This window comes from Pseudonaja textilis, chromosome 2 (assembly GCF_049901715.1).
Source record: "Pseudonaja textilis isolate UNSWEBS1 chromosome 2, rPseTex1.2, whole genome shotgun sequence".
Classification (NCBI taxonomy): domain Eukaryota; kingdom Metazoa; phylum Chordata; class Lepidosauria; order Squamata; family Elapidae; genus Pseudonaja; species Pseudonaja textilis.
In genome coordinates this window covers 65,667,955-65,693,773 of record NC_141991.1, presented here as the reverse complement: position 1 = coordinate 65,693,773, position 25,819 = coordinate 65,667,955, and the positions used below count along the sequence as shown (strand labels likewise).

Genomic DNA, 25,819 nt, shown 5'->3' with positions numbered 1-25,819 from the left:
TGAGGTGATGACTAATGTTAGGCAAACCAGTAAGTGGTTTGCCACGGCAAAGACTACCAGTCCCATCCTCAAGCATAATTACCAGCAGCTACTCCAAGGTAAATACTTAATATGATGTGTGACTACTTACATCTATCAGACCAGACATTTATGTTAATGCAAATATTCTCAATTGTTTTGTTTATGTTGCCACTACATCATCATCAAAAGCTTTTACCCTATAAACTAGAATTTAGTAGCATGGCAATTGTGGATACCACAGCATAGCATATCAGATTCTGGTTAGGAGTAAGAGTAACTCCTAAAAGGCAAACTTTGAAGACAGGATGGTAAAGCTACTGGCTGCATCCTGTTTGTTTTCCAGACTTGTGGGGCTAAGGGAGATGAGGATGGAATCCTCTTTGAAGAAGTAAAATTGATGTTTGGAGGGGAAAGATACATAAAAAATAGAAGAATAAGAGCTTGCAATGAAGATGAAGATGATAGTGATATTTTACAATGGAAGATTCTATCCCATCCCCATTGTTCCTTTTTGAAGTCTGTGAAGCTGTTTCTCTTTTCTCTCAGTTGTAAATGCAGAGAAGAAGCGCCTTAGAAAACCAAGTAAGAGGCTTCTAGAATATGCAGAGGAATATGATCACATATTTGCATCAAAGAAGAAAAAAAAGAGTCAGGAATCATTTCAAAAGGTGGGTGTTGAATCAAACTAGGAAATAATGAAAAATGGGGAAAAATTATGGCTAAAAAATTAGGACTAGAATTCAAAACAGAAGTAAATGTATATAGAGTGGGGAGAAGCAATTTCTTCTTCTGACTACCATTTTTGATTAATGTGTGAATATACAGGTAGCCATTTGTGACTATCTCATTTAGTGGTTATTCACAGAACAACAATGAAAAAAATAATTTTACAACCAGTCCTTGCATTTAACAACTTTTGCAGGTTTATAAAGCAAATAAAAGCTGAAGTAAGATTATGAACACACTCTTGGCTTCACTTAGCGCTTAACAACTGAGTTGTTGGTCCAATTGCACTAAACAATGCTATCTGTGGTAGGAATGAGGAAGGATGGATAGTAAATAACAATAAATGACCCAAGCACCCCCAAGTATTTGACTCCTATAAAGGAAGCTTTTTAAAAAATATAATAAACCTACTACTAGATCATACATATTTGCTACAAAGGAATAGGATTTGAGTATTATCACTAGTCAGAAGATTGTTCACAGAGGTATTATAGTACTTGCCAATCTACCTTGAGTACACATGTTTAATCTAAACTACAGTCAGATTACTGTAGTTCTTTAAATGTATAATTAGGGATGAGAGGAATACATTTGGTCATGAATGAATAAAGAGCTTAAAACTTTGTCTTAATATCTCTGGTTTTCCCCCAATACTTAACTTTTTAAAATCATCATTAAAAATAGTAAAATAAACCAATTGTATTTTTAAAATTATAACTCTCATTTTTAAAGTACATCTTTTATGGAACGTAGGGATTTGCTTCTGCAAATAGCATCACCGTGATTAATTTTTTCCTTCATTCTTAGAAACGTCTGTTGGCTCTCTATGACCCTTACTGCTTCCCTCATTCCCACTTAATGGTTATCATGGACAGAGAAGAAAATCAGAGAAACTTCTAGCCTAATGATACTATATCATGGGGTGTAATTTATTGGGGGGAAGAGAAGGAATATTAGTTATGAAAGTGCCATATAGTGGCAATACTCTGCCTTCATTGTTTCTCATTTTAATCTTATGTTGTTGTTTTTTAAAAAGACTTTATTGCATACCTCATAATTGCTTTCCCTTGTAGAGCCAAAAGAAAACATTATTTTCGTTGACTGTTACCTAAAAGATGCTGAAATGTCATATCCTAGGTAACTTCACTCACAATTAGCAGACTCCTGGTATTGCTCTGACCACTATTTCTTTGTTGATCACTGCTAATAGACAACTTCTCTGGAGAAGTCTGAAACCAAGCAGAAAAGCAGCATTGAGAAACCAGCACGTAATAAACATCTTGAGCAGAAACCCTTGGACTCCATTTCATCTGCTTCTTCATCAAAAGAATCTCCTCCAGTCCTTGAAGCCGAGCCTCCTCTGTCAGACGAGCCTGATGTCCAGTCCAGGGAACCCAGATTAGAAATGCCCGTTTTGACGTTATCTTCACCAGATGTATTGGAATCTGTTGCCTCTGCTCCTGACTCTCATTCACAGGGAGAAGAACCAACAGTGAAACCAGGTATTGGTTTTCTGTGTAACTCCATTTGAAAACCTAAGATATCACATATAGCAGGGGTCGCCAACCTTTTGGACCTCAGGGACCACCAAACTCATAATTTTAAATCCCAGGGACCACTAACGGATTCTGTGGGTGTGGCCTAATTTGTGGGTGTGGCTTGGTGGTCATGTGACTGGCTGGGCATGGCTTGTATGTAAATATTAAAAATATTTATATAAATATTGATTTTTTTAATAAAAAAGCAACTTTTACCCAAAATCAGGCAAAGCAGGCAGATTGAGTTACTCACAGAATCACAGATTCATTCAAAGATCTATCTAATTGCCATCGGCTAGCTCAGTTTGTCACATAAAATTTGCTTGCAAGCAAACTCACAAAATTAACTCAAAACACACCATGTATGTAAATATTGAATTTTTTTATTTTAAAAAAAGAGCACATTTTACCCAAAATCAGGCAAAGCAGGCAGGCAGATTGAGTTGCTCACAGAATCATTCAGTAATCTATCTGCCATCGGCTAGCTCAAGTCTCTCAAATTTGCTTGTGTGAGTCTGCACTGATTAATAGAACCTTCAGTCCTAAGGGAGGTTCGACTGTGCTTAAAAGCAGAGCCGAAGATCTAAAGACTAGCTAGAAAGCAAGAAATGCAACAATTTCCTGCTTCCTAGCTAGTCTAAATCTCCCAGCACAGCAGAACACCTGATGGCCGGAAAAAGGAAAAATAGCAATTTAGCAGGCAAGTTTGCCTGATAAGGAGTGAGTGGGTGGGTAGGGTTCCTGCGGGCCATGTGGGCGGCACAGCCTTGTCTTTCTATGCAGCCTGGATTAATTGCTTTGGGGGGTGCTCTGGGGGTGAGATTTCTCTCCGCCCCTCCAAAATTTTCTCGCGGCCCAGTGGTTGGCGACCGCTGGCATATAGTATTTATTGGATGGATTTCATTTATACCTTGCCTTTCCACTCAGGCAAATTTTAAACAAAACAAACAAAAAACAAAAAAAATCCCACCCCAATTTTAACCCCATGTTAAAATTAACATTAAAACAGGTACCAGAAACATTTAAAAATTAAAGGTTTCAAGAAAGAGAAACCTTTATAAATTGTGTAAATTATTCTCTTGGAAGCATTCAACTCCTCAATTTTATTTGTTTAAAAATATTACTTATGCATATAATTCTGTCTGCCTCAATGTTTATAGGACGTTTAACTCTGACAAAATGCATAAATACAATTTTCAGACTTGTAGCTCATAAAATAAAATGTCAGTTTATAATAGGGGTGGGTTTTTTTTGCAATGTTTTGAGAATTAATCACTGTGAACATTGCAAAATATTTTAATGTGAATATGGAATGCATTCTACTTCATTGTTTCCAAGCATTTCTGTTCAACTAAGCATAAGAAAATCATTGTGGCACTCTTACATTTTCTAACTTGCTAGTTAGACTAGTTGTGGTGAAACAACCTGTTAAGAAGACCATGAATCCAGCCAGATCTGGAATTTTTCATATTTGATTTGGCTTTGATTTTTTGTACATCTCGCCTTTTCCCAAGAGCCAACAATCCACAGGTAAAGACCCTTTAGGTCCATAAAATAAGAGCTTAGGAGCCCAGTTTGCAGTATTTTAAGAGTATAGACTAGAAGCTTACCACTGTATAGGAGGGTTCTCTAAACTTTTTGCCATTGCTTTAACATAATCTTAATGTACCCAACTCCCCTAAAAATCCAAATGCCAAAATGAACACAAATTAACAATGAAAACAATACAATGAAACTTCGGCAAAAATGAATTTGTTATTGGAGTCTTTTCCCCCTTCAATCCTGTCCAATTCTCAGAGGCTGCCTGAACCTGCAGTTTTCTTAGCAAGGTTTTTCAGAAGTGGCTTGCCATTGTCTTTTTCCTAGGGCTGACTCTCCAAGGTCATACATGGTAGAAGACATCCAGTTCTCTGCAGCCCAAGGGCATTAACTGATTCATTGTTGGAACTGGACCTTGCATAATAGCACTTTGCTCACAAGTGGACTGTACAAGTGACAATACAGCCATTTTTACTAGTTTTAGATTTTATAATAGAGAAAAAGGAAGGTATGGGGATTGGGCTTCAAGGACTTCATTCACCAGTAGTTACCAGGGTTGCAGCTGCAGTTGAATAACTTGGGGTGGTTTTTTTATTCTTGTGGTTTTTTTCCTTCTGTTATGAAGAAGTTTAATAAATGATGCCATTGTCCTTAGCTGTTTGATGCTGCTTTTTTTTAATCCAGTGAAGTTACTGTTATATATACATTTTTCTTGTAGGAAGTTTTGAGAGTAAGCGCCAGCGAAAGCCAACAAAAAAGCTCTTAGAATCCAATGATTTGGATACCACATTTATACCAAAGAGAGAGTGGACCTCTATAAAGAAGGTAAATTGATCTTTCAGTTTAAAAATAATTCTTAAAATATTACCATTTACTCTCAAAGTCACTTACTTTCAAGACCTGGTTATGTGACCAGGATTGGCGCTTCCATGGAACCAAAGACATGGAACTAGATGGCTCCGTTGTTAAGGAGGTGTTTTTTATTCTCCTTCATTTATGGTTTGTCTTTTTAATTTTTAGGATATTTATTATTATTGTTTTTATACCTGTACTTGATGTTTTTATATGTTGTGCTGTAAGCTATTGTGCACCATCCAGGGTTGCCTTTTGCATCTATATAAATTTGATCAATCAATAAAACTCTTTTTTTGTGACCCTGTAATTCCTTAATTAGGAATAGAGTTGAGGCAACTGAGTGGAGCTGAGGGTTTAGTGATGCCACACAGAGTTCACAGCAGATATATTTTCTTTCTACCCTAGGAGAGAAACGTATGTCGCTACCTAGGATTGAACTCTCAATCTTCCAAGTGAGAGATGAGAGTCTTCATCACTAGGTCATCATGATGCCACTCAAAAAAAATCAATAACTAAATAAATTACAGAAGTATGAAATTTTAGATAGCATATATTTGATTAACGCATAGGAGCTGAGGGGAAAAAAATCCATGTAATATATTTCAGAAGATGATCTATAATATTCCCATTGCATATTCTTTAAAACACATGTGCATACATAGACAGAGGTTACATTATGACACGGTGATCTGAATTATGAACTATTTGGTAGAGAAACCTGGATTGGAACTGAACTGCTATATATTGCTAGACAGTAGCTTTCCCTATCAGTGTTGGTGGAAGTACTGTTTTCTTTTTGATAGTGCCTTGATTCGGCTGTTGTTTACTCCTTGTTTGTCTACGTTACTAGTTCCTTGATTGTCTACATTACTAGTTCCTTGATTAGGGCATTTTTACTACTTGATTATTTGTCTGGTGTTATTCCTGTTGTTAATCCCTATTTATTTGAATATTGATTGGGGAGATATTCAGCTCTGACTTTTCTTTTCTTTTCTTTTTTAATTGTCTCTTTTGAATGGTGTGTAATATTATTTATTTCTATATGCCTGTTGACCGAATACCAAGCTTCCAGGAATTCTGTCATGTTTTTTGATTTACCTTGGTCTACAATGCTAACCATTTCCCTGTTGAAACCATTACTGAGTATGTCTAAATGGTGTGAAATTAAAGGACATTTATTGTGTCTCCTTACTGCTAGTTGGTATTCATGGATGCACTCTGCTAGTCTTCTGCCTATCTTTCCTGCATAGTGACTGTTACAGATCTTTCACTATTGTATGTTGTACAGGTAGTCCTTGACTTATGACCACAACTAGGACTGGAATCTCGGTCATTGAGCATAGTGGTCATTTATTCCATGCTACTGAATTATTCTGACAGGCTGCAGGAATGGAGCTGGGATTTTCAGGGTTTGACCTTTCAATATTTAGGAAATTAATAATACATTATGTATTATATACCCATGGCATCCCACTGTCCAGCCCCACTTCTGCATCTTTCTCATTTAAAATAATTTGTAGTGTATCAACTGGAACTGCATTTTTAGACAAACTTAGTAAAAATATGTCCTTGGAGAACAATGTGTCTTCATGTTCTAAATTATCAATGGTGCTTATCCACAGTGTTCTGAGGCTGGTCCTTTGGATACTGAAATGCCTGAGTTTTATTCCACATCTCAGCTTTCAAATGCTGTTGAAGGTAAGAAGTGCATACATAAGTAAATAATACTAAAGTGAGCCAGGGTTTGGGATTGCATCTCAGAATCCATCAGCTTATGGTGAACGTAAGTATCTTCATATGAACCAAGTATAAACTGAGCTCAATAAAAAGAATTATATTTTTATCTTCATTAGACTGAACTGATTTAAAATGAAATCTTGGCTGTACCTGGAATTCCTCAGGAACATTCTGAGGAATAATTTAGGAACATTCAAAAATATGAACAAAAACATGAACATATGAAGAGTATGAATAGAAGTCATCTTGAGAAGAAGGTTATACGAGAACATTGACTTAACTTTGAGAGTTTCAGCTCCATTAGAACTTTTTTTGGTTATGTTCTAAAGGATGAGACATCCACAGTCTGTTGAGGTGATTCCTTAATTTTGATATGTAGCTTTCAAAGAGATTCTTAAACCACTGCATTTATCTAGACGTAAACTGTCTGCATTAAAGGTTAACATGCCCTATAAAGGAAGAATAGATAGGAAAAATATAATTCCACATTTGCTTGATTATTTGCTTTCATACACAGAAATGGTCAGATATTCTCGTGTTCTGCTCTCTCCTTCCAGCAAAACAGTCAGGAGGAGGAGAAAGATGATGGGAGGGCAGTTGCATTAAGAATAGAAGCAAGAGAAAAACACTAAGGAGATGATGGGGGGAAGCGGTTACTAGGCAGAGAAGAGAAGCAGGTTAAAAGAGTTAAATTTTCCAAGCAAATAGTGCATACCAAGCAATGGATGGTCTTCAAAGTCACATCTTTCAGTAACATCATTTGTAACTTCTATCCGTTTGCTTATTTAAAACACTGTTCCTCTAGTGTTCTCTGTTTGAATACAAAGATCAGGTTCTAGGTAATTACCATATTTTTCGCTCCATAAGACACGCTTCTCCCCCCGCCCCACCCAAAAGAAGTGGGTGGAAATGTCGGTGTGTCCTATGGAATGAAAAATACGGGCTGCCATGGTGGGGTCTGAACCCCCACCTCTTCTGTCTTTGTCATTGCCCGTTTTCCTCCTCTAAACCCAGGTGTGTCTTATGGTCAGGTGTGTCTTATAGTGCGAAAAATAGGGTACTTGGATTGTACTAATTCACAGATAAATTATTTGTTCCACAATGGTCCTACAGAATAAGTAGGGTGTGCTGTTTGCAAATGGACAGACACATTTTTCAAACTGTTAGAATCAAAATATGGAATACATACACATTGTCATTATACTTTCTAGCCACTGACAGGGAATAAAAAGTTGCAGAAATCCTTTTTGCTCAATTGACAAAAAGTGCCCTAGGCTGGATTATTATGATATTCAGTTTTGAGGACCAGGGACGCCAAGATTATATTGTGGGGAGGTTAATTCCATACAGCTCCAAATGTGTGGTCTTCCTTGCTGCAGCTCCTGAAAAGATTCCTGGGAAACAGAGGAAGAGAAAGCGGCAGCGACGCAACTTGGCAGCAACTCCCTGTAAAAAAGAAAAGAGTGACAATACCCAGGAGGAAACTCCCAACATGGAGGTACTGCTAAGCTTCACCATGATGTGACTTCGTGTAATTTTGATTGCTTTGCCATTGAGGAATAAACTTTTGTTATATTTATAACAACGACATAGAAGAAGGGACATTTTAATAAATACTGTTTTGCCAACAAATATTTCCCTGCTTAACTAGGAACTTGCTTTAAAAACCCTAATCATGCTCATTTTAAAGGATGTTGTTGAGACAGTCACATGACCAGGGTAAACTAGAGGTTTTTTGGGTAATTTTGTTCTGAAATTTGAGTGTTGTTTAATAATACTATCTGTTGTTCAGTCACCAAGTTACATCCAACCCTTGTGGATCTCTGTGACCCTGTGGATCAGAGCAAGCCAGCCCTCCCCCCTGTCTTCCACTGTCTTTCACAGTTTGCCACAACTTGTTGTGTTGATGACACTCTCTGTCCCTTTCTCCCTTTGCCTTCAATCTTTCCCAACATCAGAGTCTTTTCCAATGAATCCGCTCTTCTCATTTGGTGGCCAAAATATTTGACCTTCATCTTTAGTACCTGTCCTTCCAAAGAACAGTCAGGATGGATTTCCTTTAGGATTGTCTGATTTGATCTCCTGGAAGTCCAAGAGACACTGAAGAATCTTTACAGTATTTCAGTTTTTTTTAAACTTGGTATAAAATCATATACATTATAAAATTTCCTCCCCCTCCTTTATGCTCTGAATGGCTGTTTTCATTTACTTGGTTTTATTTTAAAAATAAAAGTGTTCACATGAATGGAAAAATTAAACCCATTTATTAAACTTTCATGTGAGTAACGGCCGATGTAACACCTGGAAACCACCAGGGATATATTAAATATGGGGTTGGTTTGTTTAAAATCTCTGTTTTTCTTCTTTTTAAAGGGTGACAGATCTCATGGAAGCCCAAAGGAAACTACTGAGGAAGGTTCTGAAAATGACCCTGGGTTGCCTTCATCCAAAAAGATACCCCCCCCCCCCCCCGTTGGAGCAATAACAAGTGGACTGATCATAAGCTCTAGAAACAAGTGTATGAAATGAAGTGGAGATGTTTTTATTAAAAACGTGTGTCAGGGTATTGCCGCCAATGTTTGTCCTAGCACCGTAACTGTGAGGATGGCTTAAAACAATTAGGCAACCAGAAACACACTACATTCCTCAATTCTTTACAGAGTGTTTGCATAGTAACTGCTTTTGTTCACATTGATCTTTCCCCCCTAAATACACTTTTGCAAACAAGACTTATTTGTATTTGCAAAATACCCAGAATTATGGGAATGGGCAGATAAAAATTTGAAGTCATCATCGTAATCATCCTTATAGTCATCGTGGTCTTTTATTCTTGAAAGTCGCTTTGTTGCTTTCAGTTTCCCTTTCAAGCTCCTTCTATTTGTATATTAGTGTTTCTAATGTCCTTTCTGCCTTTGCTGATTCCTCCTCCTCTGTTTCTCCGTTACTTTTAACTCCTAACTAGTTTAAAGCTTCTTTTACGTTCATAATAATTTCTTAAGCTACCTGCTCCCATTTTTTTCCCTCCTGGAAAAGTGTGCAGCAGTACTTCCAGAATCACTTTTGAGAAAGCCCAAACCTTTCTGCATTCTCTTTGCTCTAAGGATTTCTGTCAATGAGATCCATTTTACTGCTACTGAGTTGTTCATTATTGAGTATCTGCATATGCCTCTTGGTCTCAAATACATGGCATCATGCTATCTTCTGTGATCTCTTCCCCCACTTCCCTCTGGTAAATTTCAGTTTAAAGCTATCCAGATGAGAGTTGCAAAGAGATTTCCAAACACTTTCTTCCCCATTCGTATGTGGATCAGCTTACCAGAATCTTCAACCTTGGAAGTATCAAAATGGCTTCAATTCCATACTATCTGCCATGACAGATTGTTCATGTGAAGTATTATTATTTTTTCTTACTGGGCTATGCTCTACAACAGGAAGAGGTGAAAAAACACCCGTTTCTTCTTTCCCTTCATCCAATCTATCAGTATATCATAGCACCTTGTAGTGTCTTCAAGGCTTTGACAAGTTGTGTCATTTGTTCCTATGCTGATTGTTAGGAAGGGATATTTTTCAGCAGGTGTACAGGTAGTCCTCGACATACAACCAGTGGTGGTATTCAGCAGGTTCTCACCAGATCGGGCGAACCGGTAGTAAGGATTTGGAGTGGGTTGCCGAACCGGTAGTAAGTTCTGGCTGGCCACGCCCCTGACCCAGTTGCCTGGTCGTTACTGGCTCGCTTGCCCCGCCTGCAAAGTGCTCACTCAGCCCGCCCACCTGATGCTTGCCCTTAAGATATTTCTTTCTTTTTTTCACCTTCCAAAAATCAGCGGTTCATATGATCAGCTGTGTCAGATTCCCCTTGCTGAGGTCTGGAAGGCAAAAAAATGAAGGGAGGGGCTCAGCCCCACTCCATTTTTTGCCTTCCTGAGCCCCAGAGGACCCTTCTCGGAGCAAAAACGCCCCCCCAGAGGCTCTTTTGAGGCCCAAAAGGCCCCAAAAATGGGGGTGGGGGTGGCTGCAAACAGGCAAAAAGCACCACGCCCACTCAATCACATGGCCATGCCCACCAAGCCACGCCCACAGAACCGGTAATAAAAAATTTGAATCCCACCACTGCATACAACCATAATGGAACTTGTCCATCACCGTCATATGTCATGATAGTCATAAGGCAGTTCACCCATACTATAAAATGCAGTCATGTGACTGCAGGATGCTGCAAACTGCTGTAAATGCAGGCCGGTTGCCGGGCAGTCAGAATATGGTCATGTGACCACCAGCGAGGGGATGTCAGAACTTCAGAACTAGGTTGCAAGATCCCTTGGGAGGTCTCTCATAACTTTGAATGGGCACTAAGTGACCGGTCATAAGTCACGGACTACCTGTAAAAATTTTGGGGAATTGTTCCATTATTTCTGCTCTTTCAATAAGCTTCTTCTGGGAGTCTTCTTGATGCTGCAGTAAATATTTCCTGTGCCTGGTTTAAAAATTCTCCATCCTCCATGTGATAGTTAATTTGGCCTTCTCTTCTAAGCAGCAGTCAGCTTACACTTATAGCACGTACTTGTCTTCAAGGGGGAAAACCACCCTCAAATATGACACATCCCCTGCAGGTCATGAGAGCAGGTTCCTCACCATCCCTATGTTCCATCCAATACGCAACAAACAATTTAAAAAGTTGGTTTCTGAGTAACTGGCTTCCTTATATGGCCTATGAAGATGCCCTACCTCTACCCACAGCAAGCAGAATTCCAGCTACACCCCAACATTACTCAGGAAATATTAAGCAAGCAAATACAGGAACACTCAGGACGCGGCCAGCAGTAGAAACAGCAATCATTCACCAGTCTCTCCAGTTTTTCCGCTTTTCCCTTCCCTCTTTTCTGCCTCTTTCCTCCTCTCTGTTGAATTCCTCTGCCTTATAGCTGTCTGCTCTTCTTATTCGTTTGCTTAATGACCTCTCTGTTTGGGAACTAGCTCCCTTGTGTTTCAGTGTATAAAATGTTTTTCCATTGACTTTACGGTAGATAAGAAATGCATGTAAGCACATTTGCCAGGGGAAGGGGAAACAGGAATTGAGCTAAATTTTGCCTTGTAGGATGGACTTAAATTTAACTTTTGAAATAGTCTGAATTACTTATATTTCTACAAATGAATCTGTATACTTAAGAAATAAATATTGTTGAATGTTTTCAAATGAAAGTTCAACTGGGGTTTTGTATATTATTGTACATATGTACCCAAACAGCTTATGGTGACATACTGTTCATTTACATGCAGATCTGTGAAAAGCCAGGTGAATTGTTGCTGTGTGAAGCTCAGTGCTGTGGTGCTTTCCACCTGCAGTGCCTCGGGCTCTCAGAAATGCCGAAGGGCAAGTTTATCTGCACTGAATGTTCCACAGGTACAGTACTGGGTGGATGGAAAGAACTTACTACCAAGCGGTGCTGTCTATCAGCTTGTCAGCCTTTGAAAAAAGGTTGGACCAATTAATGGAGCATGGGAAACAATGGCTTGTTAGCCTTGATGGCAGCGTGACTGCTCCTGAAGAACCTCTGCTGGAGGACACTGAGCTTCCTTGTAAAGTTGGCTGGCCACTGTGAGAACAGACGGCTGGACTAGACAGTCCAGAGGTCTAATCCAGCAGGGCATTGCTTATGTGCTTATATTCTTAGGTAAGTGTTTGAACTTGTTGCAAACAAGTGGTTTTCCTATGGGGAACAGATGGCCTTGTGATCATCTGAAATAGAATACATTTGAGCTCTTTTGAGACCTTATCTCTGGATGACTCTTTAATTATAAACTTTGGTTGTTGTTGCTTCTGTATCTGAATGCCCCTATGTCTTGTTCTTGATTTCTCCTTTAGGAGTTCACACATGTTTTGTATGCAAGAATAGTGGGGAGAATGCAAAGCGTTGTTTACTTCCTCTGTGTGGCAAATACTACCATGAAGAATGTATACAAAAATATCCTCCCACAGTCATGCAGAACAAGGGCTTTCGCTGCTCACTGCATATCTGTATGACGTGCCATGCTGCTAACCCAGCTAATATTTCTGCATCTAAAGGTACGTACGGGGGACTTCTTTATGTGGTCAGTTTAGTGATGCCAAAATTTGGAGCAAGATATGGGTTTTATCTGTAGACAAAGAGTCAGTAGACTTCTTTTTTATATTTAAATTTAAAATTTATTATTATTTCCAAGACATATTAACAATATATTTCTTTTTAGGTCGCTTGATGCGTTGTGTGCGGTGCCCTGTTGCATACCACTCAAATGATTTCTGCCTTGCTGCTGGGACAGTGATTCTTGCTTCCAACAGCATTATCTGCCCCAATCATTTTACCCCACGAAGGGGCTGTAGAAACCATGAGCATGTAAATGTCAGCTGGTGCTTTGTTTGCTCAGAAGGTAATGCATTGTTTGTTGGATGTGATGCATTGTACATTTTAATGAAGTCTTCTTTGTTGTTGTATTGGAAGACACCTCTGAAGGTAGGAGAGGGAATTTGTGATGGGTGTATCAGAATAATAAAGCAGAAATATCCTATATATTATCCCCATGCATAGTCTGATAAAATTAAACCTCAGCATAATCAGATGAGTTAGGGCTTGAGTGATCAGACGCTTCACTTATATATCTTAAGTTAAGTTTTACTCTGCATCTTTTCTGAAAAGTATAAGGATGGTTCCTCCCTGATTCCTGTATCATCCTGTGAACTATTTGTAGTATACAATTAGAAGAAAAACGCTGGCCAGTCTAAAAAGGAATCATAATCCTGCAAGGGCATCTCCACACCAATAAATGCTATAGCATTACATGCCTGCATATTACACTGGCTTTAAGGCCTCTAATTATAAATCCTATTAACTGATGGCCACTCGGTTCTGATGACTGTGATAAATCCACCTTTCGTCCTTATAGGTGGTAGCCTTTTGTGCTGTGAGTCGTGCCCTGCTGCATTCCACCAGGAGTGCCTGAACATTGACATGCCAGAGGGGAACTGGTACTGTAATGACTGCAAGGCTGGCAAGAAGCCACACTATAAGGAAGTCTTCTGGGTGAAAGTGGGGCGCTACAGGTGAGGGAAAGAAGCCATTCATATTACACCTGAATTACTGGACTGAGCTGAACTGAATTCTTTCATTGGCCAAGTGTGATTGGACACACAAGGAATTTGTCTTGGTGCAAATGCTCTCAATATATAGAAAAGAAAAGATACATTTTTCAAGAGTCAAGAGTCATAAGATACAACACTTAATAATAGTCATAGGGTACAATAAGCAATCAAATCATACCAGGAAACAGTCAATATAAATCGTAAGGATACAAGCAACAAAGTTACAGTCACAGTCACAAGTGGGAGGGGATGGGTGATAAGGAATGATGAGAAGATTAATAGTAATAATAGTAGTGCAGACTTTGTAATAGTTGGACAGTGTTGAGGGAATTATTTGTTTAGCAGAGTAATGGCTAAACTGGATTACTGATCCTGTTTTAGATATAATCTGAGTCTGTCCATTAGAAGAAATCACCACCATCTTTATAATTCAGGTAGTCCTCAACTTACAACAATTCATTTAGTGACCGTTCGAAGTTACAGCAGCACTGAAAAAGTGACTTATGACCATTTTTCACACTCATGACTGTGGCAGCATCCCCATTATCACGGGATCAAAATTCAGACACTTGGCAGCTGACTCATATTTATGACGGTTGCTGTGTCCCGAGGTCATGTGATCCTCTTTTGCGAACTTCTGACAAGCAAAGGCAATGGGAACACCAGATCCACTTAACAACCAGGTTAGTAACTTGTCAACTGCAGTGATTCACTTAACAACCGAGGCAATAAAGGACTCACTTAACAAATTTCTTACTTAACAACAGATATTTTGGGCTCAATTGAGGTCGTAAGTCGAGGACTACCTGAAATGACAATTAAGCTACCTTAACCACACGCGTGTGTTTTATCCTCAGTTTTTCTTGCTGAGGCTTTCACACTGTGAAGGGAACGTGTAAAGCGCCTGGTCTTGTCCTATTCTGTTGTGACTGAGTTAGCAAAGATGATGTGTATTTGAGAACAGAAGTTGTAGCAGACAAATCTATTCATTTTACCTTGTGTTCTTGATCATCAGGTGGTGGCCAGCTGAGATTTGCCACCCTAGGACCATTCCTATCAACATTCAGAAAATGAAACATGTCATTGGTGAATTCCCTGTTCTTTTTTTCGGATCCAATGATTACCTTTGGACTCACCAGGCTCGAGTGTTTCCTTATATGGAAGTAGATGTGAGCAGCAAGGATAAGTTACCAAAGGGAGTGGATGGCATTTATAAGAAGGGTAACTTACTTTAATTAAATCTAAGAAAGTGCTTAAATATAACAAAATCAAAAAGTACTTGGCCAATACTTCTGTGTTCTTATATGAGATATCAATTTACTTTATTATTTGTGGTCTCAGAGCAAAGGTAAGCTAAAACGTTGAAAATTTGATATTTGTCTTTTTATCACAGTTAATGAACCTGCCTGTGGGTTACTTGTACCACGTGTCACTTTTGTGTGGGAATTCAGGGCGTTATATTTGCTTTGATTTTGTTGAACTGAAGCCACCATAATAGTCTATAGATAGGTGTCTCCCTCTTGAAGTCTTGTAATTGATTTGGGTCTTTAGCCACTGACCATACAAAGCAAACTTTACATCTCCCTCCATTCAGCCTAACTTCCTCCTTGGTTCAGACAGAGCATACTTCATTTCCCAAACTGCCCACATCTACATATCTCATTGCTGATGCTGGAAAGATGAATTTGAGTTGAAGCTTTGCATAGCTTAGGGTATATCCTCCTTTTTTATTTTGGGGGCCTATTCACGTTTATTCACATACAATTCTTCATACAAAAATTTTGAGAAACAATCCAGATTGCCAGAAAGGTATATAAAAGTTTCTGTTCACATATAATAAAAAAAAAGCAATTCTCAGCTTTACAGGAAGCTGCTGTAAGATTTGAAGAATTAAAGGCACAGAAAGAACTGCGTCAGCTACAGGAAGACAAAAAGAATGATAAGAAACCTCCACCATACAAACATATTAAGGTGAGAATGCACAATGATAATAGATCTGATAATACCTTAAATATAATTGAGTGGTTAATGAGGTTGATTGTATGTGACTTTTGCAAGCCTTAACTGTATATTAAGCTTTAGTTTTAATCAGGAATTGCTGTCAACTAGTACATACAGTATATTTCATGCTTAGCTTAGATTTAATTTGCTGTTTCCTAATATCCAACTGCCCTATGGAAAGTCAATACTGAATATAAATTTAAAGAAAGAAATTATTGCAGTCTTTACTATTGTGACGTAGCACTGTTAAATGAACCACACAAGTAGATTCCTCAACATTTTGTCCCATCTCATCCTATGCAAATTAGCTGTTAGCTACACTGAGTTGAACTTGGTGTTAACCTACAATAAAGTGTGTGTCTATGTGAGTGTATAATTGGAAGGCCAACCCAACTAACAGCCATTATATGGTCACATAAGAGGAAGTGAAAATGTACTATTTCTTCTGGTGGTGGTAAATTTTTTTTAGTAACTATTCCAACATTGTTTCTTCATCATTTATGCTGCCAAAAGTTACTTATCTTTCAGTGAATTGCAGCGTACTTCCAGACAGTGCATCTGAGTGATGTTTTCAAAATGTACACTTCCTAAGACAATGGCTTTACTTCGAATTGTCTATTTCTGCTTGTAGATAAACAGGTCTGTGGGCAAAGTGCAGATCTTCACAGCAGATTTGTCTGAAATACCACGCTGCAACTGCAAGCCTACAGATGAAAATCCCTGTGGCTTAGATTCAGAGTGTATTAATCGCATGTTGCTCTATGAATGCCACCCTGCAGTTTGTGTAGCCGGAGAACGCTGCCAAAACCAGTGTTTCACCAAGAGACAATATCCAGAAGTAGAAATTGTCCGTACTTTAGCACGTGGCTGGGGTTTACAAGCTAAGAGAGACATTAAAAAGGTACTTTTGCTTTTTTATTTTCATTATAGTTACTACATATCTAAAAACAAAGAAAAAGCTCATTTTCTTGTTCTGATATAGATCATTAAGATATGGTAGAGGTTTTGTTTCTTAGGGTACGTTTTCTGCCTACATAGAGGTTAGATTATGCAACAATGGAATCTTAAATTACATCCCTCAAATCAGTGTATGTCAAAAATTCCTAAGATTGATTATACTGATTGCATTTCCTTGTGAATTATTTCCTTTTCCAGTGTCAGTTATTTTGTGATGCAAATTCTGATTTAAAAGACACAAATTGTCTGCTCACTGTTTCTGATACCCATTTTGTTACATCAAATTACTACTGAATATTCATAATATTCTTAAACTGTGCTATAAATTACATGATCCTAAATTATTATATTAGGAAATAATTGAACAAATGTTTCTTAAAATATCTGCCAGTTTTAGTATAATAGCTACTACAGATGCTTCAATAGTCAGGTTGATGTAAGTGTTTAACAGTAGCCCTGAGAAAAAGCAGAGTGGGAGACAGTAATATGTAGGCCTGTGTAGGCTTCTTAGATTTTGAATGGAAAATAGAATAGAAATAGAATAGAACAGAATTCTTTATTGGCCAAGTGTGATTGGACACACAAGGAATTTGTCTTTGGTGCATATGCTCTCAGTGTAGATAAAAAGTGTAGATACATTCGTCATGAATCATAAGGTACAACACTTAGTGATAGTCATAGGTTACTATCTATGGTGTGTGTGTATGTGTGTGTGTGTGCGTGTGTGTGTATGTATGTATATATATATATCACTCTGAGAAGCACAGAGCCGAAGACAGAAGCCTGAAGATGATGAATGAGACTTCATCGAAACGTTGCCTAGATACTACCAATCTTACGCGGGAGAAAACCCGAATAACCAAAGATCCATATATATATATATATATATATATATATATATGTACATACATACATATATACATATACATATACATACACATACACACACACACACACACACACACATACATACATACAGTACATACATATGTGTGTGTGTGTTTGTGAATATAAATACATATGAATATATAATCTTCAAGTAGCCCAATTCCAAATTGTTAAGAGCTCTAAAGTTCAAAAGTAGGGTGTTTTTTTTAACTGATTATATAAATAAGTTAGTTATACATTCTTTCACTTATGTTGGTTACCTTTGTGACAAATATATAGGCTGCTTGGGTCTCTAGCAGCCTCATAGCTTCTGGGTTTTCAAAAGGAACCATGTCTAGGCTTATTCTTATAGTAAGAGTGAGAACATTATTGAACATGAAACAGATTGGTGCCTCCTCTGACTTTTCTCAAAAAAGTAGCTTTTAATATTGACATTAATGAAGAACTTTGTTTTCCTAGTTTTGTAATCATAGCACTTACTTGTTCTTTCATTCTTGGGAATTTTAGGGTGAGTTTGTGAATGAGTATGTGGGAGAATTGATAGATGAAGAAGAATGTCGGGCCAGAATCTCCTATGCTCAAGAACATGATATCACCAACTTTTACATGCTGACCTTGGACAAGGTGGGTAAAAAAAATAGTTTGCTGTTCATTGAGTGATATAAAAACAATGTTGTTTTATCATTTAGAGTATTTGATAGATTGCTAAAAATCATTGAAAAAATAAATGCTCCTTTGATAAGTTTGTGCTCCCTGTGCTTTCTGAACTATTCAATTTATCCACCTTTGTATTTTTTAAAATGCTCCTCATATAAAGTTGGTCTCAGCTATCTTTCTGAAAGATGTTTTTCCATTTGGTGATTTTAGGATCGAATAATTGATGCTGGACCAAAGGGCAATTATGCTCGATTCATGAACCATTGTTGCCAGCCAAATTGTGAGACACAGAAGTGGTCAGTGAATGGAGATACTCGTGTTGGACTGTTTGCCCTTGAAAATATTAAAGCAGGTAGTATGTCTCATAAAAGCTCTCTTTGGAAACGTTGTGTGTGTGGGGGGTCTTAAATGCTTAGCTTTTGCTGTCTGTTGAAGATTATAAAGCCCATTAAAAAGATATTAGTGTTTAGAAGATAAGTTGTTCGGGTGGATAGTTTGTTCCTGAGTACGTAGGCAGAACTGACTCATCCTGTCTCCATCTGCCATTCGTCTTTTTCCTTTACTTTTTCTTTGTTCATTTATTTCCTGAAAGAGGGCAGAGGACTGTTGGCTGCAGATGCATGGTTCTTCATTTCTTTTCTCTAAATACCCCACATTGAAGGTTTCTCCCCCCGCCCCAATTCATGTCTTCTTTTTCCCTTTCTCTGCTACTTTCCTGCATGGTTTTTGTTGCCAGGGTTTCTTTCATTTACTTGGTTGAAGAAATCCTGCCTGCCTTGTTAGCATTAGTAAGACTCTACTTCTCTAGAAGCCTATAGAAGTCTTGTGCTGCTGAAAGCGTTCTGAAAGGAGAAAAAATGATATAAAAGGAACAGCGAAGAAACAAAGATGCTTTATTTAGTGGAATTAGGTTCTACAAAGGCTTAATCTCTAATAATTGCATTATTAACCCCTGGATACTGCTCTGTGTTGCAGTCATTCTGTTAGAAAAAATATATCACAGCTATACTTCAGAAACAGTACTGAGATAGGCCCATAGATCCTGCTTAACACAATAGAAATAGATTTCCCTCAGCATTTTTAATTTTTCTTCTGGTTTTATTTATTAAATTTATTGGCCGCCTATCTTACTACAGGATAACTCTGGATGGCTTACAATATTTAAAGATAAAACTACATGAAGAAAATACTCCAAAAATATAAAAATACAAAATACAATAGTTGGGGAGGGAGGGAATAGGATGAGCAGGCGGGGGGACATGGGATATGATATTACTGATTTCTTTTATTGCCAGGGACCGAGCTGACTTTTAACTACAATCTGGAATGTTTGGGGAATGGGAAAACAGTTTGCAAGTGTGGAGCACCAAACTGCAGTGGCTTCCTTGGAGTACGACCAAAGGTATAACAGTCTGACATCTTTGGATACTTTTCCTTAGATGCAGTTATATACATATACCGGATACACGGGAATTGTTTATACTGCTGTTTTCCTCTACTATTTGTAATTTTATCCTGTTGATAAAAGTAGCATCCCTGTTGTCTATTCTGCATTATTTAAACAGGTGAAAATACAAATGAAAATGAAAAAGAAGAGCAATTCTTGTTTTCTTTGTTAGATGTACACCTATTAAATGGGCCAGCTAGGATTAGACATATCATTATGTACCTTACTTAAACAAGTTAAATAAAACTAGTTATATGAGAACAGGGATTTTTTTTTCCATCCTGAAGAATTGCTCACTGGGATTTTTTTTCTGTCTTCAGAATCAGCCTCCTGCTACCGAAGAGAAATCTAAGAAATGTAAGAGGCGGCATGGAAAGCGCAAATCACAAACAGAAGTCACGAAAGAGCGGGAAGATGAATGTTTCAGTTGTGGAGATGGTGGGCAGTTGGTTTCCTGTAAGAGACCAGGCTGCCCCAAAGTCTACCATGCTGACTGCCTCAATTTGACTAGGCGACCTGCAGGTCAGTCATGTATTCTCATATTTTGTTACTGCACAAAGTATTTCCAGGATGAAAATGGTAGCTCATATGCATGTGAGGAAGACAAAGGCTAAAGTTTTGTTCTTTAAAATAAACCTATATAAAGATAGTTTTCTTTTAAGGTTTTCTATGTGTTTCTTCTCATAGAAACATCTTGCGTTAATGAATCAAAATCTAGGACAAAGTTAGAAAATGAAATTATTTCCTTCATACATTAAGTGCAGTACTAATAGAGAAAAATCTTTTGGATGAATTGGAGTCAGTTATCTCCCCTGTACCTTTTATTTCTCATTAAAGCCTTCAGTTACAATTTCTGTCTATCCAATCTCTTGTAAATGATTCCTAGAGTTTGAATTTAATTGTTAATTGAATTTAATTTAATTGTTACCTGAAGCAGCATTATCATTAGAGTGAATTAGAATAAAGAACAAAGTCAGATCAAAAGAATTGAGGAAAGAAGCCCAGGGAAGCCAGACATATGCTTATGAGAAATTAAACAGCAATTAGTTGAAACCCACAGGAGGTTATACCACCTCTAACTTTTTTTTCTTGAGATGGGAGGATCAGAAATGTTTATGTCTCTAGTTAAATTCTGTATTCCTTAAATTCCCTTTAGCCCATTCCTGGTCCTATAGGGTATAAATGGAACACATGTGAAAAAGCACATGTTGTGTTCCATTGGAATGCAGTGACTGTTTGTATGCTAATGTTCCCTTGAAACTCCAGTACTCTACTAATAGCATGGGTCTGGAAAGAACCTCATCCCTGAATTTGAGAGAAACAATATACCCTTGCAAAGTGTTTTTTTTTTCAGTGCTCCCTCCTTGCAGCACTAAGTAAAAAATACTTCAGGTAAAGTAAAGGCATTTTATTAAGGGGGGAGCGGGGGTTGATACAGCGGACAGAAACAAACAATACATTGGATATTTACAATGTGTCAAAAGCACCAAATCAAACAATAAAAGACATTGATTAGATGCAAGGAAAGATAAACACCCTTACAATATGTGGCATCTTCTCCTTTCCTATCTGGGTTTGTTTTTTTAGCACTTGCAGCACTCAAGGATTTCAGAATACAGTCCTATTGTTAAGTTTCTGAATAGGCTAATTTTGCACCTCAAAGGAAATGCTTTGGCTAGAGGAAGAACAAGATTTCCTACACTTCAATAGGAGGCATGGTTGCCATGTTCAAATGCTAGTGTCACCTTAATTAAAAAGCTAATCATAAATGCTAAAATCCCAGGTTCCACTAAGGCCCTGTTTGCTTCTGATCATAGGTATCCTTTCTTGTTCTATAGATGGAGGTTCCTGCAGTTGCAGCCAGGGCAAAATTGAAACACAATAATAAACAGTGGAATGAAACCATTGCATGTAATGAATTGGCCTTGGTGGGTTATATCCTCTGTGGGTAATTTCATACCAGCATCTAGATGTCTGGGAATCTGGAGCTGAATTTAGCAAATTTCCCTGAACAGCTTTCACTAGTCAGGGTTTCCTTGCATCTTGATTTCAGGGACTTTCAGAAGCTGCCATCACTCATTTCAGTCATGCTTTTTCCTGTGCTGCAGGAAAGTGGGAATGTCCTTGGCATCAGTGTGACGTGTGTAACAAAGATGCAGCCTCCTTCTGCGAGATGTGTCCCCGATCATTCTGCAAACAGCATCGGGAAGGCATGCTGTTCATCTCCAAACTGGATGGACGCCTGTCATGCACAGAACACGATCCTTGTGGACCTAACCCTCTAGAGCCAGGAGAGATTCGTGAGTATGCGCCTCCCACAGAATCAGCAGCTGGCTGCCAAAACACTCAGCCATCAGACCAGCAGCCTGCAGCTACAGGCCCGAAATCTCAGTCCTCAGAGAGGCTTCCTCTGACTGTGTCTCTGAGGCTGCAATCCTCAGATAAACCACCTTCCTCTTCATTGGCTCTGAGGCTACAGTCCTCAGACAAGCCGCCTTCCTCGGTGGCCCTGAAGCTACAGCCCTCAGATAAACCACCCTCTACAATGGCACTGCGGCTTCAACCAGCAGACAAACTGCCCTCCACCCTGGCCCTGAGTTTAAAGCCCTCTGACAAATTGCCCTCCACCCTGGCCTTGAGGTTCAAGCCTTCAGACAAACTATCCTCTGCCCTGGCTCTGAGATTGCAGTCATCAGACAAGCCACTTTCGGCAGTGGCTCTTAGGCTACACCCCTCAGAGAAGTCAGCACCCACGGTGGCCCTCAGGCTGCGGGCCTCAGAAAAGCTAGCTTCCCCAGGGGCCCGGAAGGGACAACCCCCCAAGAAGCTGTCCCCCACCATAGTTCGGGAGGAACAGTCCTCTGTTGCCACCGAGAAAAAGCCACCTGAATCTGAAACAGCAGCCAACTGCTCGGCCCTAGAGGCGCCCAGGAATTCAGACCCATCAGGGATGGGTCCTTCCCAGCCCCTATTGCTAGATAAGCGCCCCGCCACCCCACCGCCCCATGGGCCGGTAGTGGATAGAGCTGCAGAACCTGACTCTCTGAGGCCTGAGCCGCAGGATAGGGCCAATTCTGTGGGGCCGCTGCCTCAGCCTTCAGGGAAGGCGGCCCCTTCACTGAGCCTGAAGCCGCAGCCGCCAGTCAGACCTGTCACCCCAGTAGCCCTGAGGTCTAAGCCGTCAGAGAAGCTAGTCGCTCCGACCGGCTCACCGCCTCAGACGCCCAGCAGGCTGCCTACCCCTGTGGACACTCGGCCTGTACCATCTGACAAGCCTTCTACCGCCATGGGCCTGAGGCCTCAGCTCTCAGACAGGCTTCCTGCCCCACTAAACCCCAGGCCTTTGCTTTCAGAGAAAGCACTGCGGCCAGTCGACCAGAATGCTCAACCCAAAGAAAGAGGCTTTGTGACTGTGGAGCAGAACCCTCAGCCGAAAGAACGGACATCTGTATCTGGCGAGCAGTCTTGTCGGCCGACGGGGAAATGTCCACCCTTCCCAGGGCAAACCTCCTGTCCGCTAGAGAACTTGCAAATGCATGAAAAGACCTCTTGGCTTAGTGCAAAAGGGCTGCCATCCATGGAGCCATCTTTTTGGACAGCTGAGAAACTTCAGTCTCCTGAGCACAGTCTCTGTCCAGGCCAAGAAGCAATATCTGCACCCTCCACGGAGCAGACATTTTGGTCAACAGAGAGATTGTCTGCATTTGAACAACCCCCTTGGCCTGGAAGGGAAGCTCCTCTACCTTCTGGGCAAACCTCATGGCTGACCAGAAACATTCAGACATTGGAGCAGATCTCTTGGCTCTCTGGGAAAACACAAACGCCTGTGGGGCAGGGCATCTTGCCTTTGTCTGAGCAAAATGCGGTGCTAGGACTGGACCAGGACTCCCCTGGCCACGAACCTCCTGAGTCTAAATCTAAGTGAAGCCAGTTTGAGGCCAGATGGGTCACCTATTTGTTTAGATTGGTTTTTAATTGTGTGGGAAAGGTTTTTGTTTGTTGTTTTCTTTTTAATTCACTTCCCCAGTTTCTTAACCTCCAGCAACATCCTGCTCAAGCTATACAGACGTATTTTAACTAAATGTCTATGATGCCCAACCAAGGAGCCAGAATGTAGGTGGTCTTTACCTTCATTTTGCAGACAATAATGCTGAAATAAAGGAATCCACTTGGGATAAAATATTTAATCCATTAACCAGTTTACTAATTTTGTGAGTCTGAATCTAGGAACAGACTTGCGTTCCTAGATTATTCCCATGTAGCTCCAAAGAAATAGTTTGTTATCATAACAAACTTCCACACTTGGCCCCTCGTATTTCCAAAATGTTTAATGAATGAACCCAGATATTGAGAGCACAAAAGGAAATGCAGCAGATTTTTAGTCCTTAATTGTCATTTCTTGCAGTCTAACTGCTGTCAGGGTGGAGCTTTTCAAATGCAGGTGCTTTAAAAAAAAATACTTGAAGTTAGTTGAGGACCTTCGTTCTGCAAAACAGAAGAACTTGTGCCTCAATGAACCTATGTCTTACAGCGGGAATATTCAGAGATACTATCTGGTAGATTCTTTGGGACTTAAGTCTTTAGTGCAATGGCACTAGAGCTCCCTTTGCAACAGAATTTTGACCACTAAAGACAAGAGCAGATTAGAAAAATAAGTACTTTATTCGTCTAGCTTTCCAGTGCAGCATTGCTGTATTGGATTTTGTTTTGTTTTTACAGTTTGTTCACCAAAGTCATCTTGTAGTCAAACTGATAGTCAGTGTGGACAAATAAAACTAATCTTCCTCTTTTCCATGGCAAATCAGCTTAAAAATAATGTTTGCATTATGTATGGGGGTGTATTTCTAAATTATAAGCTAATTCAGAAAACTGAACAGTTGACGATCGATATGAGAATACATGTTCAAGATGAAAAATGAATATTACTATTCTGATTAGTGTCTAGCTTAGCAAGCCTTTCATATCGTTCTCCTGCAACACCCCACCTACGCAAAATTGACTTGAATTTAGTGGGGAAGCCCTAAGGTGTCCTGTTGCGTAAAGAGAGAGATAGCTAAGGTTATAGTTCTCACACTGGAACTTGAAGAGCTGTAGCTCTTGCCTGAGGTTCTCGTTCTTTTTTTCCTGTACTTTCCAGTTAATGCAACATTTTAGACCCGACTGGTTGCTAGGTTGGTAATACTGTCTTTCCATTAAGAGGAAGCATTTAGTATTACATAAACAGGCAGATATATTATCTGCACCACAGAAATATAGCTTGCAATGGTACTGATGGTGGTTTCTTTAAACTGTAGCTGGGGAATCAAATAAATTATTACTTTACCCTGTATATGGCAATATTATTCACCTGCAGGGCCTTCATATATCTAATATGGCTTCCATTTCATACTACAAAATCAGCAAACTATTTGACCATTTTTAGATTGCCACCCTGTTCTATTCTGCCTGGGCATCTGAACTGTCACAGACTGTTAAGCTCCAGTTTGAAGTAAAAACCTTTTGAATATTTGGTCCTCTTTAGATGTTCACATTATGGTACAGAGCAGAAATTCTAACTCTGACCCAATCTAGAGCCTTTCATCTTGGAATAGGTAACTTTGGGGTATTCAGGGCCTGTAGGCAGTCATCAATGTTGCAGTGGCAGTTCAAATTCAAATCCATTACTTTTTTTCAATGTTGGCTTTCCACAATGACAATATCTACTCGACACTGCGAAATATTCCCCACCTGGTTGTGCATCTCATCCTCTTCTTTGATTCATTTCATTCTCTCCAAGTACAGCTAATGACTTTGTAAAAAGCATTATGACTAAATGGAACCTTAGTGCTTAAAGTTGGTTTTCCTTGAACACCTGCAGGCCGAGCGCTGCTAATTGCTGAAAATGGCGAAATGCAAACACCTTTTGTTTCTGCGTGATTCCTGCACAAAAGGAAACAGGACAGTTCTTCTGAATGAGACAGATACAAGAAACCAAGGGCATTTTACCAAAACTTTTTAAAATGAAAAGACCCACCTTTTTGAACAATCAAGCAAGTCAAGCCAATCATGAGGCTCAGCATATTAAGCATTTCTCATGTGGAAACAAAACAAGGCTCTAAATTTTATGTTTCTAGGCCTTCCCGTGAACTGGACTTTTATCATGTAGATTGTGTGTTTAGGGCTTCCTTTGTGCCAGCCCCTGCCCTCCCTTCACAGCTGTACTTGTAAGAAGAGAGATATCTGCACTGCTTTATCCAACTTGGTTCTTGCAATGTCATGTGTTTTAACTAGGTATTTGTTTCATGGAAAAAAATAAACTGTGAATATTTTTGGTGGAGGCTATTTTAAAACTCAGAA

At 39.2% G+C, this 25,819-nt stretch overlaps 1 protein-coding gene across 1 annotated transcript in view; it reads left to right on the top strand.

Annotated features, from left to right (window-relative positions):
- NSD1 (nuclear receptor binding SET domain protein 1) overlaps window positions 1-25,819 on the top strand; it is an 81,206-nt gene extending 55,387 nt beyond the window's left edge. Inside the window, exons 6-23 of the mRNA XM_087924183.1 lie at window positions 568-689; window positions 1,958-2,249; window positions 4,543-4,649; window positions 6,302-6,377; window positions 7,796-7,914; window positions 8,790-8,915; window positions 11,688-11,817; window positions 12,280-12,480; window positions 12,645-12,824; window positions 13,338-13,494; window positions 14,549-14,754; window positions 15,392-15,504; window positions 16,166-16,435; window positions 17,887-18,003; window positions 18,247-18,388; window positions 19,332-19,438; window positions 19,804-20,005; window positions 21,592-25,819. Of these exons, the coding sequence (XP_087780309.1) occupies window positions 568-689; window positions 1,958-2,249; window positions 4,543-4,649; window positions 6,302-6,377; window positions 7,796-7,914; window positions 8,790-8,915; window positions 11,688-11,817; window positions 12,280-12,480; window positions 12,645-12,824; window positions 13,338-13,494; window positions 14,549-14,754; window positions 15,392-15,504; window positions 16,166-16,435; window positions 17,887-18,003; window positions 18,247-18,388; window positions 19,332-19,438; window positions 19,804-20,005; window positions 21,592-23,408 (4,484 nt within the window). The 3' untranslated portion in view covers window positions 23,409-25,819. The remainder of the gene's footprint in view (window positions 1-567; window positions 690-1,957; window positions 2,250-4,542; window positions 4,650-6,301; window positions 6,378-7,795; window positions 7,915-8,789; window positions 8,916-11,687; window positions 11,818-12,279; window positions 12,481-12,644; window positions 12,825-13,337; window positions 13,495-14,548; window positions 14,755-15,391; window positions 15,505-16,165; window positions 16,436-17,886; window positions 18,004-18,246; window positions 18,389-19,331; window positions 19,439-19,803; window positions 20,006-21,591) is intronic.